Consider the following 21,801-nt stretch of genomic DNA (forward strand, 5'->3'; position numbering starts at 1 on the left):
GAATTTCAAGGATCTAATTTCGTTGACATAGATGGTGTAGTGTTGTAGGGAGGAGTTCTTGGAGGAAGATGTGAACTGGCCCTTAAGCCACATACAAAGGAAAATGTGAGGTAAAAATATTGCAGCACTTTCAGGAGGTTCTGCGTATATTTAGTGAGAAGTCATTAAAGAAAAATCTACATATCGTAACTTAAAACAACTCGTTGCTGCTGCTTGATCTATCTATCTTGAGTTCAGACTCAGTAGAATGTACATTATATATATATGGGGGTATATTTTAAGTCATGACTGTTAAACAAGGCATATTGTTTTGTATTTATACTGTAGTCATAAAATGTTTGTGCATATTGTATTTATTTGTTTCAGAATAAGTTATTTTTCTTCTTTGAAATTACTCTGTAAAATTCTCTTGTGCAGTTTTGACTGGTCTGTGTGACATGGCAAACCATAGATCGACCCAGTGTGCACCTAATAAAATATTTTTCATAAAATCAACCTGATGAATATAAAATGTGACTTTTACATTGCGTTATAGTACATGTTGTCACTTATAAAGCATTACTTGGGTGAGCTCATTGTCTACGACCTTTGTGAGAAGTCATGCATACATGCTGGTACTATAATTAATAAGAAATAAACCACATGAAGGGTATCTATTACAACAATTAAAACGAAATAAAGAACAAAAGTAAGAAAGAAAGAAAGAAAACAAGAAAAAGAAAGACAAAACTCACCTGCTGTTGTGAAACCGTTGATGCCACTTCATCATCTCTGGCTGTAAAACAGTACTGAACCACACAGTTGTTAAAAAAACAATGAAGAAAAAAAATTACAAAACCACACCTCACCCGGTATGATCAGTATTTGAAAGAATGGATACATGATACAATCCATTAGTACACGATATAATACGATCCAATACGGAAGCTGTAACCAACATCTACCTTTGAAAATGTAATGATGCTCTAATTTTGGAGGGGAGTGGAGTTTGCAGTGGCGTAGAAATGTCCGATAAACAACTAAGGCTTTTAGTGAGTATGTGTGATATTTTTTCTTAGTTATTAGAATAGAATAGAAATTGCATCACACACCAAAACAACATGTACTGCTGGTCCAAACAGAGTAGGACGAAGTGAAGTGTGTATTTCCATAGTTACATCTTTCCGTCAGCGCACAATCTATCTGACATTAACCAGGTGTCCTTGTTGGCCTTTTAACATGACTAACAGTGGCAAGACCCCTGCTGCGTCTGGCCCGGCGTAGCCTGCCATTTCTGCCCAAATACATTGGGCACGTTATCATTTCCCTGTCATCAAATGACTGGCTCGCAGCTAATGAGAGGAAGAGAGGGAAAATGAAGAGACACTACTGGGAAGACGAGTTCTTCATTTCCTGTGTGTTATACAAACCACAGAGTCAATCTTTCACCCTCCACAATTCTCTCTGCTGATATAAGGGATGCTGGGCAGAATTAGCAAAGGCATAGCCATTAGTGCTTAAAAAGCATGAGCAATAATTTTCACATCAGATGTGCTGTTACTTGTATGTAACACGGTTGCAATAATTCAAACCGAAAACTCATTGTTGAAGAGCACATATAACACATTTATTTATTATTTACCAGATATTCTAAGATACGTTCACAATCACACCCTTTATTTTGCACATATGTGTGTTTCGATTAGCTTAAAAGGAGTCTGGCTAGATCTTTGGGTTATTTTGGTTCATCTGGACAGAGAACAGATAAAAGATGTGTCATCTGATGCGTTGCTGTCTCATTGAAAGCTATCAATGCCTTTGAATAGGTTTCTTCTGCGGGCCCGGCTGAATGAATTACACTAGTCTGTTAGTATTCTGCCGAAGCCGTACAAAAGGTCAATGTCAAATGCACCTCATTTAAAAGTCAATAGCAACCGTGCACATCATCTCCTGGGAATTCAGGCCGGGAACTCTCCAGACGGCGTTGTGTATCATTCAGTTAGTAGAGGGCAACCAGCGAGCTTTTTTTAATCTTGACCTTCCAATAAAATATGCTGCCTATCCAAAATTACATGGTCTAAAATGGAGACACAAGCTCTCAGCACATCACGAATGGATTGACCCATCTCAGGCAAGATGTTCAACAGCGTCTAGAGATGACATGTACCGCTTTAAACATGTAGGTTGTGATCTTTGTTCTTATTTTTTTAAACTCTGGGGAAAAAAAACATGCTGAAGTGCTGACACACAACAAATATCAAGCTAAAATAAAAATAGAAATATGTACTAGAAGCTTGACTCTAATTCAAATGGATTAAAAAAAAATAAATCAATACATCAAAAACATGTTATGCAAAACTTTTCAGAATAATACGACCGGCATTTGCATTCTATTAGATGTCACACTGAAAGCAGCAGGGCCACACCAGCTAAAATCCACTTAGCAGGAGGCTGTCGGTTGCGGAGGTAAAATGTCCAAACATATGTGGATCCTCGATGTTTTGTGCGGTATACAGGACACTCATAAGTGTTTTTGAGCTCCTGCTCTTCCGCCGGTACGGCTCGTACATACAGTACCGGCATGGGAGGAGTGAGATCTCTCAAAACTGCCTCTGCGATGACTCCCGACTGAGTGTCCCAACGTGCTCCTGAAGCGAACATAAGGGGTGTTATGTATTGAGTCTCAGTGCTAATTCTAACAGTTTTGAATGTTGTAATTCAGTAAGGATAATATTGATTTTACCTTCTATGAAGAGGCCATGAATGTAGGCCCCCTCCCGTGGTGGATGCCCAAAATCATCTTTTGTCTTCTTTGTCACATCAGCAGTCAACGTCATCTTATCCAGGGGCCACTGATTCTTACGAGCAATGGTCTGGAGAATAGCTTCCCAAAATCAGAAGATTTAAATGAATTAATTCTCTGAAGTACACTCTATCTTCTCATCGTGTGTCTCACTGTTTTTTGAGAGCTCACCAGTGAGGAAAGACTGCGGGTTGAAGAGGCCCGAGAGCCAAACAACAGCAGGTTGAACTAAGTCTTGTGTCCAGCTGTCCAGGTCACGACAACTACAGTTGAGATCACTGAACCTAAAACACAAATGAAGTCGCAATGTGACTTCATTTGTCAATGGTCTGATATTGCACTCTATTACTACTCGGTACCATTAAACATCAAGTGAAACTGTAATTGACAGCAATTAGTGCATTATTATAAATGTTTGTGGTCACCTCAAAATGCTAACTGTACTTACTGCACCTCGAGTCTTCAAAATGATCAAAATATAGCATTACCTGCACAGCATGTCCCTGTTGTACTTTTGATGGAATTTATTTTCCCAGCCTCACCATTATTTTGGTATTAAAGATTTGCGGCTTTTGCACACAAGCAGACGACTGGTTACCGAGGTTCGGAGGTTTCGGGATTCAAGTCGAGACTCTGGCCTACCTGTATGGAGTTTGCATGTGCTCCCAATGCTTGCGTAGATTAAGTCCAGGTATTTAGACTTACGCACACATTCCCCCCCCCGCCAAAAATGTACGTTAGATTTATAAAAAACGCAACGCAAATTGTCACAAGTTGTGAATGTTTGTTTGTCTATTTGTGTCCTGCTATTACCGGCAGCTGAGCCAAAGTCAGCAGGGATGGGCTCCAGCTCACCTCGGGCTTAGCGACATCGAAAATACATGGATGGGTAGGTGCTCACACAGGTGCTGCAACATGTTGCTGAAAAACTCGATTGTGTATGAAACATGGTCTTTATCTTTTCAGTGCATTTTCAAAACAGCACTGTCGTTAAGAAATTTGGCATCAAAGGGTCAAGTAAGTGTCTTTTGGTATCTGTCACATTTTTCTTTTGATTGTTTAACCAGAAGTGCAAAGTGTGCATTCTTTAGAAGCCAGCAGAGAGTAATACGCATGACAAAATATGCATCAAAGGAAAGAGCAAGTTGCTTTGTATACCATCGTGTAAGCGTTTTGCTGGAGGGGTAAGACAATCTGGCCCAGGAATCTGGCACAGCATCATTGAACAATGCCGACTCCAGAGTCTCCATAGTGGAAGAAATGGTGAGCTCTCCCTGTAAGCGCATGATTCAAATGAATGATGCAGCACATACAGCAATACGGATGAGCAAAGAGGAGCCTTCAACACACTAACCTTCAGGCCAAGATCTAGTTCATTGAGGGATGCCATTATTTCCCCAAGTAGGAGATTCATGCGTTCACATTCCTGCAAACAGACTGAAACATAAGGGCTTCGCTCTGTTGCCTTCACCAACATCTCTGCCATGTTATACTGCTCAGGAAGCTTGTCGAGAAGGTCTTCAATGATGGATTTAACCTGACAAAAACATGGGCCTATGGTGAGAATTTTGTGTGATTAATGCAAGGGTAGTAGTTGTTAAAAAGTGAGTTGAGGTGGCCACACCTTCTCCTCCGTACTCAATACCGCCCCATCCCCTCTGGAGGAGTCCTGTGGCTGCAGTTCAAGCAGAGTCTTGAAGAGGTTGTCCGAGGTGAGAGTGAGGCACTCGAGCTCTGCATTTGGATGCAGGCCATACAAAGTGGGGCTCTCAGGTGGAAGATGCTCATCAATATAAGTGTGGTACCCGCTGTGGTCCATGAAAGGAGGGGCCATGAACCCAGGACACAGATAGAACTCCCCGTCAAACTGGCAAATGAAAACAAGATTAAATAAATCCTATCACATGTTCACTGAAGTCTGCAAAACAAACTCATTTGGGGAAGATTATGAGTAAACACAATATTGGTCAAATATTTCTTCAGTGCGATGTGACACAGCACTGACAACTGCGTGAGCTAAGACATTGCATTTAAGCTTAGCATGACAAGAGGGCACCCTTTTATCTTGACCAAAAATGTAAAAAAATAAATAAATAAAAAACCAAAAGGAAAAAACATTCTCACTATCACATACTGTAACACATAAATGCCCAAAAAGCAACTTGTCACACAAATGTTAAAAGTACATAATATGGATGCAAATGGACTCACCATTTTGGGATGCATAAACTCTTGCAGATAGGCCTTACATAGCCTTCTGTCCCAAATATTAGTAATGTGCCCACCATACATGATCTCCCCAAAGAGATAGCACAGATCCTCCCACGGCACCTGCATATATGTAAACCACACAGTTCAGAAAACAACACCCTGATACTTTTGACTTCTTTCAATTTTCAAGCAAGAACAATATGATCTGTCTGTAATAACTGCTCAAGCTTGATGAAACACACAGATCTGATGTGTGACAAGTTTTCCCCTCAGCAGGCAATGATGAGAACCTGCGAGAGGTTAAAGAGGGAAAAGATAACCTGCGATTCATAACAAATTACAAAAGCTGGAGGTTCACAATCATTTGTACCTGTATTGTTTTGCAAATTGCTTCCATCGTCAGCTCTAATTGCAGTGATCACTTATGTAGCGTTGTGAACTGTCACATTGGCTGCATGTAATTACATTTAGAACGACGCTTCATTGCTCTCCTAATGAATTCTCTGTATACGCACATACAGGTTACTGTTTGGTTAACATAATGAAGGACATTCGTTTTTTTGGAGGGCAGAACACCTTGAAGACGTGATTGGTTCTGACCGGGGTAATGGAAGCTCTAAGAGAAACACATTAGCAGCTGCGAGTAGCGAAGAGAATGGATTTTTTTTGTTGTCTTGAAAGAAAGCTAAATTATAGGTTGCATGTTTATAGCAAGCATAAATGTGAACTAATGGGAAGCAAAGTATCCATCATAAGAGTGAAAATATTTCACTAACTAATCAGAATTTTTGAGTATGAATGGCAGTGGATTGGATAATTATTAAAAAATATAAATATACAAGCAATTGTGAAAAATATTAAAACAACGGTGAAAGATTAATGACCTTGTTGTTGGACTCTAAGTAGTTGAACAGAACATTAGTTGAGATGGTGAGATCTCCGCTGCTAAAGGGATACTTATGGTTCCACCCCTGAGGGCCAAACCTCCGGCGCTCCGTGACACAAGCATGAAAGAAGCAGAGGGAGAAAAACATGGAGTTGAATTCCTGTTCTCGGGAGCACATCTCCAGAGTGTCCTAAAAAACAAAGAAAAAAATATATGAAATGCTTGCACTGTTGCACCCAAACTGATTTTCAATACAAAATGTCATGCATTTCTTCAATATATACATACGTACTTGACTGAAGTTGTTGATAGCTGCATGTAGACTGGGATTCATACCAGTTGGCGGCTCGTTGGTGATTTTGATTGCATTCTCGAGAATGCCTCTGGGGATTACGTGCTGCTCGGGGCTGGGTGCTGGTTCCCCAGTGATGAACACTCTGTAGCTGGGGTGACTGTCTGCAGCCTCTCTCTCCAATAGAGCTTCAAGATGAGGTAACCAGCTTGCTACCAGGTGAACATTCTAAGGAGCCAAATTTTATATTAAATGATAAAGAACTATTTTATTTTTAGGTCTAGTCTTCAATTTGTGAGAAACTCATTCGAAAAATATCTTTGTTTGTTGGTAATTACCAAGACAACCCTCAGAGACTGACTTGTCTGCCAGGTCCTACTATCAAAGGAGGAATTTACAGGGCTCATCTAGCCAATTATGGTTTTTATTGAACCAAATTGAGTCTATTTCCCACTCGGGGGGAGATAATATCATTAGTTATGTGAGCTGAAAGAACAGCTTAGTGAAACTACAAGAGCTACTAAGTGAACAGGAAATTTTACCTGCAGGATGACCCAATGTCCAAGTTTCGAAGAATTCCTGAGCGCCCTTTCAGCTACATCTTCCTGTCCCTGTCCCAGTGAAACATTGTGCAAATTGCCCAATTCGATTGACAATCCCAGCATTAATCCTGTACACATAAAATGATTCATATGATTTGTCCAGAGCAAGCAATTGCAGATATTGAACCTGGTGTAAGTGTTGTACCCAGTTTTTCGACTTCTTTGAGTGGATTGACACCAGGTGAGAGGATGAAAAACACAGGCGTTGAGGGGCTGCTACTTTCATACAACTTGTCAAATTCCAGTCTTGCAGTCTCAACATATTTTGCTCCCATGCAATCCCCCACAAAATCCCTGCCAAGAAACCAAAGTTCTTGTCATACTGTACACTTATTGCATGCATGAATAGACATGGTCTTGTATGTACCTGAGCGTGTACATCACCCTATCAGGGCGCAGAGCTCTCAAGATGATAAGCTTCTGAATGCAACTCTTATTTTTCCAGTCCTGTGGAAGTCTTTCCTTTTCAGGACAGCTGGATTCAACAATCTTCCTCCAGCGCTTGTGTGAACTTTCGATGTCTCGGTCCAGTCCATGAAACTCTTGCATTGAAGAAATGCTCTATCGTCACATAATGCATCATCAACTCTCGACACAAAAAATTGGATACATCTTAAAAACTGATAACTGACATGTCATAGACTTCATGTAGGATTACATCCTCAATTCTAAGGTACCTTAATGGCTCCCCAGGCATGTGGTGACAGGAAGGACACAGGGCTAACTTTGCTAGCTTCCACCGGGAAACGCAAAAGAAAATCAAACTCCTGTGCATCAATCAGGTTCTGCTTGAGCTGAATCTGGAAGAAAGAGTATTTTGTAATGATGTATTTCTGTCTCGTCAATTTCAGAGCAACTCAAAGTTTCAAAAGAACTCCTTGGCAAAAGGACACCACTGCTAAATCCGGTTGAGTACTTTAGAGTCAACTACGCAATGTCTTTGATGGGGAAAAAAATGGAGCCACAATGACAGATAATTCCATTATGTCACCAGAACCAACCCCCTTGTCAGAACCAACTGTCTGAACAGCACCTGGTGAGCCAGGGTTGAGATGTAATCAATAGTAGCGTATAGTCCTGCTGACTGCTTTTAATTGAAGTTAATGTGGGGGCAGAAATATATTTTGATTGATCAGGGTGACAAGACGCTCCACCTCCAAGGCAGCCCAAAGTCCCTCACCTGGAAGGCGGCGTGTGACAAGAAGGTTAACTTGTCTGTCTCAAACAGGCCCTGGCTGGTGTACAGGAATACAGAATAGGTGATGGCCTCTGTCAGGGCAGCCACTCTGCTGCTCACATCCTCCCCACATTCCACACGCTCCATTGCTTTGCTAAATACTGAAATAAAGCTCTGCAAGACAGCGAAAAGGACATCATATGTAAAATGACCTTTAATGGAAGGTTAAGCAGTGGATGGACAAAAAAATGTGTGCACATGCATTTAAACTGAACTTCAGAGCTGGGGTAATATGTAAAAGTCAAAAATACCCTAAAAGTGGGAATTAAAAATCTGACTCCTGATTAAAAAAATTAGTTTGACATAAGCGAGCATGCACCAAGAGGATTTCAGGGGCAAAAGGCTAGAATACCTTGAGGGAAAACTGATACATTGGGTTAATCTTGTTGAGGTCATTGATGATGAAGAAGAGGAGTGATGCTCTCTCAGCAGCAGGGCGGTATATTTCCCGAGCCTCGTTGATCTTTGTCTCATTCTCTTGGGCCTCCACCACCTGTGTGTTCCAAACGCACAGAATGAGCTATGAGGCTCTCAGTCATGCTCCAAAAGCTGTTCATTACACATTTTCCAAACTACACACCGTTGACTGCAGGTTCAATAACAGATGAGTCACAGGTTGCGTAAAGACATTCAAAAAAAAGTTGACTGATAAAAGACGTGCAAGACTGAAATCTCATAAGGGTCATACTTTGTCTTGAATGTGGGCAGCTGTGGTCTTGGTGATTTCAAGTTGCTCCACCAGAGAAATATCACCCAGGAAATTACCACAGGCAGTAGAGAGACGACTCAGCAGGTCATCTTCCAACCTTTGAAGCTCAATCTTAAAATGGTTCTGCTGCCTGTTCAACTCCATCTTTGACAGAGAGCACCAAACCGGTTATTCATTTCTGATATCCTGGACTGAAGCCTCATACATAAATTGAATATGGGGTTTTACCTTCAGGTCCTCAAGTTCAGGCCTTTCCCGAGATACTACTTGACCCAGCAGCTGTTCCTCCAGACCAACCGGGGTCACAGTGAAGTTGATGAGGGTTGTTTGAGCCTGGAGCTCAGGAGGAAAATGGGGATTGGCCAGTTTGGTGTGCAGAATGAGTTGAAATTTACTATTGTATTCACACTCCTTGCCGCCAATCTGAATGTACCTGACGACGAAAAAAAACTGTTAGCCAAAAGTCCAAATTATTCATGTCATAGACTAACACCTTATGGATTTGTCAACTGATTAAAATAAAAGACTTGAGTTTGGATCAGAATAACATCAGTAACCATTTGTTAAGAAAAGACACTAATAATTGTTTGAAAAAAATTTTTTTAAATATAGTCCGAGACAAATAATCACAGAAATAAACATTTGCAAATGTGGCTCAACTTTCTATCCGTCCGCTCTTTTTTCGGCCACAAACCAGCCCAGACTAAATCAATAGCGTCTCAGTTGGTTACAGCCAAGTCTGAAGCTCAATCTTAAAATGGTTCTGCTGCCTGTTCAACTCCATCTTTGACAGAGAGCACCAAACCGGTTATTCATTTCTGATATCCTGGACTGAAGCCTCATACATAAATTGAATATGGGGTTTTACCTTCAGGTCCTCAAGTTCAGGCCTTTCCCGAGATACTACTTGACCCAGCAACTGTTCCTCCAGACCAACCGGGGTCACAGTGAAGTTGATGAGGGTTGTTTGAGCCTGGAGCTCAGGAGGAAAATGGGGATTGGCCAGTTTGGTGTGCAGAATGAGTTGAAATTTACTATTGTATTCACACTCCTTGCCGCCAATCTGAATGTACCTGACGACGAAAAAAAACTGTTAGCCAAAAGTCCAAATTATTCATGTCATAGACTAACACCTTACGGATTTGTCAACTGATTAAAATAAAAGACTTGAGTTTGGATCAGAATAACATCAGTAACCATTTGTTAAGAAAAGACACTAATAATTGTTTGAAAAAAATTTTTTTAAATATAGTCCGAGACAAATAATCACAGAAATAAACATTTGCAAATGTGGCTCAACTTTCTATCCGTCCGCTCTTTTTTCGGCCACAAACCAGCCCAGACTAAATCAATAGCGTCTCAGTTGGTTACAGCCAAGTCGTGCACTCCATTTGTCATTGATTGTTTAAATAACTGATGAATAAACCATCTATTCGACACTAGCGCCCAGTTTCTTAACAATCAATCAACAATTAAAGCCAGTGTAACTTGAAACTTATCATTAATCATACTTTGCAAATAATAACATAATTATGGCATTTGTTGTTTCACAAGTCTACGGTTTAGCAAACTGGTAACAGTACCCAAGGATGAGTTCTCAGATTAAAAATAATTGGTGACCCTTGTCTAAATGTTTTTGATTGTAGTAGGAGGAAAGTTTCAGAGGTTAGGAGCTGCGGCACGGAAAGCTCAAGGATCAAATGTCCAGAATTTGGTGTTTGGGATGGGGAACCCAGCTTCAGATTGGCGCAGATTCTGTGCAGGATGTAATGATGGAGGAGGTAAGTGAGGTATGGTGGGGCCAAGGATTTATATATCGGTTGCATCCCTAGTCATATTATGTACCGTGTCAGCTGTAATTCAGTTGTGTGTGTGTGTGTGTGTGTGTGTGTGCGTGTGTGTGTGTGTGATCTACTGTGTTGGATGTGGGAGTGAGTGCTTCTGTCTTTATTAAGATCACTGCGGACACTAAGGAGCGGCCCTTCCTGATTGACCAAAAACTATCGGGAAAGATCCTCCGTGAAGTGACAGGAATAGGCGGTGATTCTGACAGCAGTAGCATGTTTGCTCTCGGCCTCAAACAAGTGTCTTATTCAAGAATTTGTGCTTCCTCAGGTAGTAGTTAGTTGTATGGGTAGATCATTTGTTTGCATGCCAGCTTTTGCTGCCTTTTTTTTTTTAATCCAATTTCTTTTAACCTTTTTGTTTCATACATTGTAAATAGGGTTTTGTACCTACCTTTGGGCAAATTTTTGTTTTATTGAACCAGGTACCTTGATTATTGCTCGGACCGTGTTTTTTTTAATCACACCCTTGGGGACCGAGAGTGAAATCCTTCCCTTTTATGCACCTAACCCTAGATGGGTGCATAAGGCATCATAGGAAAAAGTTTGAAGACTATCTGAAGCTTGATGCGGAATATTTTTGAAAGGGCAAGAGGGTAATCTGTTGTCATGGCTGTAGACAGGTGAAAATTTGTTTTTTTTCTTCTTCATGATGTATGTTTTGGCTAGTTCGACTATACTCCAGAGAAAATTATAGTCCAAAAAAATACAATAAATATAAAAGATTGCTTCCTCCATAGCCAATATTTATCTGTCCCCGCATTTCAATTAAATTAGCACAAGCTTGACAAACATGGTGGCTTTTCATTTTTCTCTAATTGCCACTTGGATGGCAGGCAAGGGCCGTGGTTCTACAACACAAAGTTCCTCGTGTCCTAATCGGGTTCAACTCTCTATCTTCACTAGCCAGAATTAATGTACTATTGATAGAACCATTACTCCGCCAAATTAAAGTTTGCTGATGGATTGTCTTGTAGTCTTCCGTCAGCCATGAAAGGAATAATTAGTATTCATTACTTCACACTCTAAAACATTCCAATTATTAATGAACTTCAGCTGTGAAGCCCCGCCAGATCCATCATGCCTGGCCCTGCTGGTTGTATTAATCATCGACAGAAACAAGTATGGGGGTCATCTACAAGGGATAAACTGATAATCGGCTCTAATATGATGAATTGTGTTCTCAGGACAGACAGGACGTCAGGGGGTAGTGCAACGGACACGCAAAAAAAAGCTTCATACTCAGAGTTACACACAGATGGCAAATAGCATGTGCAGGATGTACTGTACATATGTTTGGTAGGTGTCACCATGAATCAGTGTTCTCATACTTTTGACTTTTGTTTTTAATACAGTTCTTTTTAATGAGTTTTTAGAGCGGGTTTGTTAGTTTTTATGAATTGGTATTTTTTTCTAAATGCTTCATTTTAGTTGTTATTGTTTTAAGTATTGGTTTTATTTTATTTGTTTTTTTTCTAAATTGAGTATTTGTCAAGTGCAAGATAAAAAAAGGTCACTAAGTCTTGTGTAATAAGGTAAAGCAGATATTCTCAAACAACTGCTTGTATGGACATACAGCAATACCGTAGTAAAGACTTTAAAAATGAACCCCGAAAGCCCTAAAAAAATATCACTCAGTTTTGGGGGGGATTTTGTGAATATTAAAACCGGTTTGTAATGGTGCAGAGGTTTACACATTTAGATTAGCTGGATAACATTAGGCAGTACCAGCAGACATTGAGGTCTGGAATGAAATGTGGATTTGAATTCCAAAACAAATGCTATTTACAATCATAAAGTAGAGACTTCCAGACTTAATTAGAACTCAATGGGATAACGTAAAAAAAAAAAAAAAAGTTATTGTAAAAATCATTTTAAAGCCAGTTAAGGAATTACTTCATTGAATGTAGACAAATGTTTAACATGGAGCAAATCATTAGGACATTTTTGAAGCGAAATTGAGTTTGCCATCATGATGGAGAGCCACTGCATTGAGTGTTTCCTGCTACCTCTCTTATGAGTACTAATACATAACCATGAATGTTCTCCATTCTGCTTTTACACTGAGGCTCATCTGTTCAATATTCATCAGGCCTAAAGAATATGAACGCACAAATATACATCTATCACCTGTCTTGAGGGATGGATCAATATGCTGCATTCATGGATTCAGAACACGCGCTGCACATTCATTAATAATCTGAAGAACGGGCAATGATAATGTCTTCCGTCATATCTTGCTGATGTTCCAGTGCTCAGTGAGACGCAACCATCTGGTAATCTGATCCCAGTGTCTTCAGCAACAAAAACTGCTGCTATTTGTGTTCCAATAGGCAAAACCCCAAAAACAAAATACTGTTGGTGAGTAATGATTCTGTGTTTTATTCTTTTTGATTGAGCTTTAATGTTCTAGTTAAAAAAAAAACAACAACAACAACTAACCGTCCCTTTTTGATGGTGTTTTTGCCCAGGAGAGGCTCCAAGACAGGGTCAATTTTTTCTGGCATGTTCTCAATTAGAACGGTTTCACCACAGGCCAGTGCCTCTTCAATTACATCAATGTACCTGTGGAATGATACAACAAAATGAGGATTGCAGCACCCTACTGTTTGATAATCTTACCTGCAAAAATAACGTCCAATAAATAAAACATGAACAAAAACACATTAAGATTTCATCGTACAGTACACATCACAGCCCCTTCTCACCCTTTCTGTCCCTGTTGCACCACCCTCATCTTGGCGCCTTGCTGGCTCCGTATCCACTTGATGCCCTGCTGCTGTGGGTCCACCATGAGTGGCCAGCGCTCACTGGTGGTCAGGATGGCAGCATTCTCAGTTGACATCCTATCATTCGGCAGACCCTGGTTATGCCAAGCAGCCACAGTGGCATCATCTGTAAGCATGATTATGGGATCCAGGCCATCTGTCAGGGGTACGGAGACCTGGAATGGAAGCCAGGGATTGAAGTCATTGAGTGCTGGAGCAGCAATGAGGCTTTTTAAGACAGGTTTTACCACCACAGTGTGACATAGATGAAACTTAACCTTCTGAGATTTGAGGAACGGGATCCATTTTTCATTGAGGAGTACAGCACGATACTGCATGGTAAAGTAACCCATGTAGGACACAAATGCTGAAGTGAGGGCGACATCCCCACACAGGGTTTGCTGTTGCTTCTTATACTGAATAAGTGACTGTGACCAGCGCTGCTTTTCTGACTAAAAGACACAAGAAACAGACAAAAAGGACCATGACTCCTATACACCGGAAAACACCAAAGAACTCAGCAGATGAAAGAGAAGAAATAAATATTTAGAATGCACCCATAATAACAACGTTATATTCATTTCACTACATGGAGAGCCCAAATTAATTGCAGGCGTGGAAAAGAACATCAATGTACACCCCAGATCTTAAAGTTTTGATCTCAGATTCACTCTGCGCCACACCGACATTTATCTAAAGGTTCAATACGACGACTGTGACAGCTCAACAGCGATAAATCATGCATGACATTTTCTTACAAGGGGCCGTGGATCTGAAATACGTCACGTAATAAATTTTCAGACAGTTAAAAATCACTATAATTTTACTCTAATGTATTATGGATTGCCTGTAATATCACTCGGTCTGGGGGTGAGACATTGTTAATTTCCAACAGCTGTTGAGGCTTTGAGGTAAGTTAATGATTAAACATAGACGGCCTGATTTATTAGTCACAAGACTATTGCTTCCAGGTCAATGCCATAAAGGCAAAACATTTATCTTGATATGCTTAAAAGCCAAGCTGTTTCATCCAAACTACATTATTTTCTGGGATAAGGAAGTCACAGTTACGAAATGACCAGTTGAATGGCTATTTTTATTTGATATTAGCAACTACAGCTATACTGTAGCACAGGAAGGGGTTTAAATGGGTTCATTGAAATCCTGGACAAATCATACGTGCTCAAATTGAAATATTCCGTACATATTACAGACACTTTATGTATGAATGCCATACAGTAAAAATAAACAACTTGCTTAAACCCGAAACAGTGTTTGAGTGTTTAAGTTTATCTCATGTCCTTCCTCCATTGAAGCTGCACACACAGCAAGCCATATGTCTAAACCAGTGCCAATGCCTTTTCCATGGTTGGAACCACACGTTTTGCTAAAAACAACCGTCAGAACACCCTGCCAAAATATAAAAGCTTCTTTCCTCCTTCCAAGTCCATTTCCTCGATGCTATTTCATCCCTAGCGATACTGTATCCCCTTGCAAACCACACACAAAAAAAAAAAAACAGCAGTGAGATTTGTGTAAATTAAGCAACAATTACAGCACCCAGCCCATCTGGCTCTCAGATTTTCACACCGATTACCTCTAAGCCCCTGACAAGTCTGTTGGCCAGCTCTATGGTCTGGTTGGTGTGGGTTACATCCTGTTGACAGCTGATTTTCTCAGCTGTAGCACTCTCAAACTGAGCTGTAAGATTCTGGAGGTTGGCATCCAAATCCTAGAGAGCAACAAGAAGGGCAAAGGCAAAGAATATATCATTGATAAAATCTGAGCAACAAACTAAGCAGCTAAGTTAACTATGACTATAAAAACATATTTTTACTTACTACCAATTTCTTTTGGACAGCCAGCAGTTTAGTTGTTGCGTTTTCTAGTTCTGTATTAGCCTGGGATAAAGCATGCCTCTTTGGAATGACCTCACAATAAATCTGGAATCACAATAAGTACATGCTGTCATGAAATGCTTCACAACAAAAGCAAATTATATAGAGAACATAAAGTGTGTATCCAACCTCATAGTATCGAACAATGTTAATTGTCCAGGCACAGAGTCCTGCTGCAGCTGTAGATTTGGTCCTAACTTGATCAGGGTGGAAGTCTGGCTTTTTAAGGTAATACTGTTTGACCACATTCAAAGAGGAGTCATGGATGTGCTCCTTGTCATATGACATCAGGGCCTGCAGAAAATCATCCACCTGATCCAACACAGTAAAGGAGACATGTCAAAATGTGTACACATGAATAACTAAAAGTATTACAAATAAGGTTTTTACCTTGATTTTGCTGCTCATAAAAATTGTTATATTTATTCTATCAGATTAATTTATATGAGTTACAAATTCCGTTGTTAGTTGAATGCATTCATTGTATCAAAATATATGCATGAAAATGTAAACAATAGTTGCCAGGCTATTTGTTCACCTTTTGTTTGGGTATGTTTTTATTTTAGCCGAAACATGAGAAAAAGTCAGGCAAAAAAAATTGGTGATCCCTGTTATTCAAAGGAAATGTTACGTCCTGCGGTTACAACAAATCTAGAAAAAAGTCAAGACCCATTCAATTTTAAGAGCTTTAAAATATATCTATGGTGGGTGTTGAGTGAGTGCATCCTCCCCTAGTGTGTGAGCATATTCATGGAGCCATCCTGCTGTAATGTAAGTACGGGAGCGATGGCTGGCGGGGCCAGGGTCAAGGCCAGCACAAAAATTAGATTGGCATTCATCAGGCAGATGTAACTGAGGCGATGACAGCTTAACCTTGCCCATGAAGGCCCGTGCTGCTTTCCAGCTCCGATCCTTAGGAACTCGACCGCGTGGAGCCAGTAGAACCATCACGGCTGCCGCTACGTTGATGACTGCCGGGGGAGGGTTGGGGAAGGCCTTCAGTTCAGTAAGATTTACCTAAAAAGAGTTATAAATGTTTTACGGCTTGCAGAAGGACCGCAGATTTGACTGACTTTTTAACAGCACCAAGTACCTTGTTGAGCGTGTTCAGTGCCGCAGTGGCAGCTGTCAGTAAGGGCTCTGCTTTGGCAAGGTCTTTCTCGCAATCCTGTTGTTTGATGGACACTTCTGCTTGGATGAGAGAAACCTAACCAAACAAAGGATACATTAAAATAGGGAGGGTTGATTATAGAAGGAGAGCAACGATTAGGCTAGAAAACTCAAAAATGCAGTCTGTTATTTCACCTTTTGTGCCTCAACATCTGCAGCCTCTTTTTTGCTGCTAACCCTCTCAGTTTGAAGTCCAATCTTGGTAATGAGAGCCTCGATATTCTGATTCTTAATGGTTAAATCAAATTCTTGATCTGCCAATTTGGCTTTCAGGTCCTCAACCTAAGAGAGAAACAAAGTGATGACACATTCTTCAAAATGTAAATGCTGTACTTCAGAGAAGGCAAGAAGCAACATGACTCAGATCATAAATTAAAAAATAATTCTAATTTCCAGACCACAGCATTCTACCTTCATCATATCATCCTTGATTTTACAGGAAATCGTTTCACTTACCTGAGCAGCAGTGCTTTGGAGCTTTTGAAGGCCTCTGTCAAGCCGGTTCATCTTATGCTGGACCTGGGCCCGAGACTTTTGCAGAAGGTTCCTGTACAGGGTGATTTGCTGGAGAAAGCTCTTGGGGGTGGTGTAATTGTGCCTCTTCTCATCGCGCCGGTATTTTTCACTTGCTTGGTTGACACTGGTATGAACGTAGGCCATGAAAAGACTGATGGATTCCTGGACAGCATGCTGTAAAAATAAGCAGACACGAAGGAGGGAAAGAGGGTGAGGTGGATTGAGTAGAGTTTAACATCCGCAAGCTGATGGCGACTGAAATATTATCTTCATAAATTTTGAATTCATCTCCAAGTTTTTCCATCTCACTAGGGTGGCCCTGACTTACTCAATCTGAAATGTAGGTGTAGCTAGCACAAATGATTAGGCTTTGAAACCTCTGTGAAAATAATTTCAGAGACATCAGAGATAGACAGTAATTTGTAAAACAAGGAGCAGTATCTAATGCAAGCCAGGGAACCCATTTATCAAGCCTGCATACGCGAAGAAGGTGTGTGTAAAATGTGTGACCAAATATTCCCACGCAAAGTATAGAATTTATCAATCTGGACTTGTGTGTGAGGACGTGCGTAAATGTACACACAGCGCTGACCATGCGTACGCTCAAAACCTTGTGGTACAACAGTGAAGCTACAGATAGAACGGCTGTACAAACATTATTAACAAGCCAAAATTAAACAAGGGTTTCCCAAACGTAGTTGGAGCCATGAATGAATTGCACCCACATTTTAATGAAAACATCATCACAGAACAAATTCAGCTACTTGAACGGGCAATTTATTTTATTCAATGCACAAATAATTTCCGACTCGCAGGCTGGAGGAATTAACGCATGATTCATTCAGTCTACAGAATAGCTCTGTGGGTGTGCAACTTAAATGTGAAGCTGAGGGCTGGCTGCACATATAAAATCGTGAAATCACGTGTCTTCAACTTGCAATACGGACATCTATATTAACTTGCTCGTCTTCTTCCAGTTAATTAAAAAGAATACTTGTCTGTGGGCTGGCATTTCTTAAAGGGATTGCTGCTACCATATTTTGGTCAGTTAGAGGCATTTCTCAAGGCAAATGAGGCTAGACATGTTGTAGTTTAGAACAGGTGGGCTTTATCAACGCACATCTACAAGAGGTGTCCGCACATTTGATAAATACAGATTTTCTTCGTACTTAGGCACATTCTAAATTTCACTTGTATGAAAGAAATTAGAACCTGTTCTATGCACACTTTGATAAATGCGGTCGCAGGTTTTTAAACATTATCTACAATGCTTGCGGCACTCAATTGTGACGGGTTATTCAATTCATCATAGGTAAGATGCTCAATGACAGGCGGGCTTCATTAATCACACAGTTAGCAATCAATTCAAACAAAACAAATGCAGCAAATTCAAAGATCGCCCTAAACCATAACTCACAAAAACATCCTTAATGATTATAGAGCAAATGGGAAATATGGTATTCATTTCATTCATTAATTTCAGACCTAATGCTTTTTGACAGAGAAACTCTGTGTCTATTTGAGAAGTGAACTGAGTGGCCAGTGATTGTCGTGTGTAGCTAATAAAGAGTCACTCAAAACCGCAGTAAAAACCATTTCATGTCTCGTCTTTTAAAAAACAACGACAAATAGAGGGTAATAGATGACCACTGTACAGTATCATGCAAGTCATCATGACCACTTATGTGGGTGCTTTTATTTTTAGTCGTTGATCAAAATCCACACATGCAGGGACAGATGTGCACGCTCGCTTCAGTGGAAAGTAGCAATCTGGCACGTGCTTACATGTGAGGACACTTGGTCGTGACAGCTGCGCCTATTTAGGAGGTCGTTATGTGCTTAATCACTTTTTGCTCATTAGCATAAATGATCCTGGACTGTGAGCGCTTCACTGATATGATGGAAAACAATGTGATACGTGCACTCACTGTGCGTCTTCGGGCATGTGTTCGGCAATTTGTCAGAATCTCAACACTGAACTAATGATGAGGGATATACAAAAATGTTAATGCAGCTGCACTATAGTAATTAAAAGGGGTTCATCATCGTCTACTCCTTTCTGTGTCATGGAGAAAATACATTTGCATCTTTGATAATGTCTACCTTTCTGGCAATGTCTTGTTGGTTATGTACAAGTATGATCAAAATTGGGCTATCAAAAAATATCGCTAACTGATAATTTATTGCGAATTCTAAGGTGTTACCTCAATGTCATCAATCTCTTGGATAAATCTATAGCTGACTGACTGCAACGCTTCTGAGCTCCAAGGATGAAACCAGTCAATGGTTGTGCACTGGATGAGGGCAGGGAATCGACGGGCCCTTAGTCGGAGCTCATTTCCTACTGGTGAAAAACACAACACCACCTAGAACAAAAAGAACCGGAGAGAGACATCAAACAAATGACAGAATGCATAATTACAGTCTGCATGCTTACTTTGCTTTAAAAATGTCAGTTTCAGTGATTTGAGAGAAATCAACACATACGGTACAATAGCGCAGAAACATCCTAAAGGTAAACAGATTACTGGCAACTTCCTATTTCCTCTCCACTCCCTTCTTCTCTCACTTTGGCAGGCAGTCATGCAGACACTTCACCAGTTGGATGAAGCAGACGGTGCCACGACCCGAGACCCTGGCACAATGATTAGCTGGACCGCAAATGTGTGGACCCGGACAAGAATTTCCTTCCTTTTCACCTCCCAGTTTGACTGGGTCTGTTAATTTATCTCATCAGGAGTAATGCCCTTAAACAGCAGGTGTAAATAGCTCAAACACAAGAATATGTGTATGTTACATATTGTACTCGGTCATGGGACATGCTGGTTTAATCACAAATAGAAAAATAAGTCTGTGTCTACATAGATTTCTGAGAGTTAGCAGTTCAGGTAATGACACCAAAATTATTGTGTCATTGATACAGTATATTTATTTAATAGCTAAATTGCTAAATTGTGTCCTCAAATATTCAGAACCTCAGGAAAAAAAAAGTTATTTTCAGAAAATTCATCATATAGGCATATAACAATCAAGACATCATGTCACAATTTGTTGTCATGTGCGGGGAACACCCGCACACCCTTGTGCTGACCTGTTACCCTGGGCTTCAGGAGCTTTGCTGTAACTGTGATGGAATAGCAAAAAAATAAATAAATAAATAAAATAATAATAATAATAAAAATGCCCATCCCTTGTTTCCCCACAACTGGAGAAGAGACGGACGGACAAGCAGAAGCACAGCGAAGGGAACTTAAGCAACCGAAAGGATGTAGAATTAGCAACATTTCTCATCAACAGGTAAGCTTATCAACTCTTTTTGAATTTCAAATGATTGTGTATTCCAAAACATAAAGCTTCAAACAAAAATGTTGTGTAACAGCAACACCCCGTGATGAATAAATCAAGCTACCAATGTAGCTGTTTACAGCAGTAATGCTTGCTTAATATTGCTATTGGTGTTATTTTGATAAAGTTGGAAATGCATTCTCTTTAACTATTTATCACAACTACGGACTTTCCTAATTGCATGCCATTATGAATGGCCATGTTTGAGAATTGCACTTGTGGCCATTATTAGTGTGTGTCGTGGCTTCGGTCAGAGACTTGTGAGGGGGAGGAATTAGTGATGAGATGTTAGGTTTGGAAAGAAATGGACCGTCAGTTGAAGGCGGACTCTGTCAGTGAAGAACCTCCAGCAGTTCTCCTTGGTGTCAAGCAGCCCAAGAGCACGGACGTCAACTCTCACAGCGGCCACAATTCTTTCAATCTCCTCCTCACTGAAGACATCAGGGATTTCTCCTGCAGAGAGTTGTAGCCATTACAAACACTAGAACTACGAGGATCAATATTAGCTGGTCATGCAGTGGAAGATTTCACAATCATTTAACAGAATGAATCATTTAAAAATGGATTCTGTCCTAAATAAACAAAAAAACTACAGGAGCACTGAACAAGAATTAACGTGAAATTAAGAATCAGACCTGATGACAGTAAGTCATTCACAATGACCAAAAAGCGCTCATCGGGTATTTGTGCATCGGTCATAAGGAGAGCTACACGCTGATTCTTCACACCAGCTTTCAGCAACAAACCGGCTAGATCCATCTGAGCAAAACCACAAATGAGATGAACACAAATGAACAACAAATGAATGCGAACGATGACACGTCTTACACGAATCAATATAATCACCCACAATATGCAGTGGCGGTTCTGGGGGGGGGGCCAACGGGGGCCAGTGCCCCTGTAGCACTGACTCTGCCCCCCCCCTGTGGCCCCCCCTCCGAACGTAGATTACGCAGTGGCGCAGAGTTGCAGACACGAAAGGTGGAACCAAAGTGCGTGGCTTAACATTCTAGTCGGACCCTTTAGTGTGCTGCACCACTTCAAATTGAGCGGGAAAATGAGAAGCAGTCCGCAGAGCAGATTACCACGACACGAGTGCTATTTTGACACGACACGATTTATATTTTCAATGTAAAATCACAAAATGAAACAAGCCCCCAACAGTAGCATTTTTAAGTCTAATTCCTCTTCACTTAAACATTTAACGTTAAAAATGAAAAGAAAAACTGACATTACATCATATTTCTATATGAAAAAGAAACACATTTATCCAGACACAGAGAGAGAGTCAGATGATGATAGTGGTGAGAGATTTGAAGAGGAGCAAGTTGAAAGCACCAGAGAGGGAGAGTCAGAGGACACGGGATTCATTTATTTTCAGAGCGAGGACTCAGAGCAGGAAAGGGATACAAATGAAGATCCTGAGAATTAGGAAGATGAGACTGCAATAGAAGTGGAGTGTGAGACACAGACAGAGGATATTTGCGCTTCCACAAGCACTGGACCATCAGGTATGTGATGCTGAAAATAACACTATCCTG

General features: G+C 40.5%; 1 protein-coding gene across 3 annotated transcripts in view; it reads right to left on the reverse strand.

Annotated features, from left to right (window-relative positions):
• Positions 1-1,991: 1,991 nt before the first annotated feature.
• Positions 1,992-21,801, reverse strand: part of LOC109517622 (dynein heavy chain 11, axonemal) — a 39,803-nt gene continuing 19,993 nt past the window's right edge. Inside the window, exons 53-82 of one of the 3 annotated variants that reach the window (XM_019872893.1) lie at positions 20,896-21,019; positions 20,571-20,713; positions 19,120-19,281; positions 16,856-17,089; positions 16,535-16,681; positions 16,323-16,436; positions 16,103-16,246; positions 15,359-15,541; positions 15,173-15,274; positions 14,929-15,063; positions 13,610-13,783; positions 13,272-13,507; positions 13,006-13,128; positions 9,588-9,792; positions 8,699-8,863; positions 8,363-8,503; positions 7,954-8,124; positions 7,451-7,573; positions 7,141-7,334; positions 6,919-7,067; positions 6,714-6,841; positions 6,172-6,399; positions 5,878-6,069; positions 4,994-5,113; positions 4,407-4,649; positions 4,137-4,319; positions 3,941-4,056; positions 2,954-3,066; positions 2,723-2,863; positions 1,992-2,627 (exon numbers count right to left, since the gene is read on the reverse strand). In XM_019872893.1, the coding sequence (XP_019728452.1) occupies positions 2,380-2,627; positions 2,723-2,863; positions 2,954-3,066; positions 3,941-4,056; positions 4,137-4,319; positions 4,407-4,649; positions 4,994-5,113; positions 5,878-6,069; positions 6,172-6,399; positions 6,714-6,841; positions 6,919-7,067; positions 7,141-7,334; positions 7,451-7,573; positions 7,954-8,124; positions 8,363-8,503; positions 8,699-8,863; positions 9,588-9,792; positions 13,006-13,128; positions 13,272-13,507; positions 13,610-13,783; positions 14,929-15,063; positions 15,173-15,274; positions 15,359-15,541; positions 16,103-16,246; positions 16,323-16,436; positions 16,535-16,681; positions 16,856-17,089; positions 19,120-19,281; positions 20,571-20,713; positions 20,896-21,019 (4,881 nt within the window). In that variant the 3' untranslated portion in view covers positions 1,992-2,379. Of the gene's footprint in view, positions 2,628-2,722; positions 2,864-2,953; positions 3,067-3,940; positions 4,057-4,136; positions 4,320-4,406; positions 4,650-4,993; positions 5,114-5,877; positions 6,070-6,171; positions 6,400-6,713; positions 6,842-6,918; positions 7,068-7,140; positions 7,335-7,450; positions 7,574-7,953; positions 8,125-8,362; positions 8,504-8,698; positions 8,864-8,947; positions 9,148-9,587; positions 9,793-13,005; positions 13,129-13,271; positions 13,508-13,609; positions 13,784-14,928; positions 15,064-15,172; positions 15,275-15,358; positions 15,542-16,102; positions 16,247-16,322; positions 16,437-16,534; positions 16,682-16,855; positions 17,090-19,119; positions 19,282-20,570; positions 20,714-20,895; positions 21,020-21,801 lie in introns of those variants that run through there. The other 2 variants (XM_019872891.1, XM_019872892.1) reach the window with 2 other exon arrangements.

This window comes from Hippocampus comes, unplaced genomic scaffold, assembly GCF_001891065.2.
Source record: "Hippocampus comes isolate QL1 unplaced genomic scaffold, H_comes_QL1_v1.1 scaffold242, whole genome shotgun sequence".
NCBI classification, from domain to species: domain Eukaryota; kingdom Metazoa; phylum Chordata; class Actinopteri; order Syngnathiformes; family Syngnathidae; genus Hippocampus; species Hippocampus comes.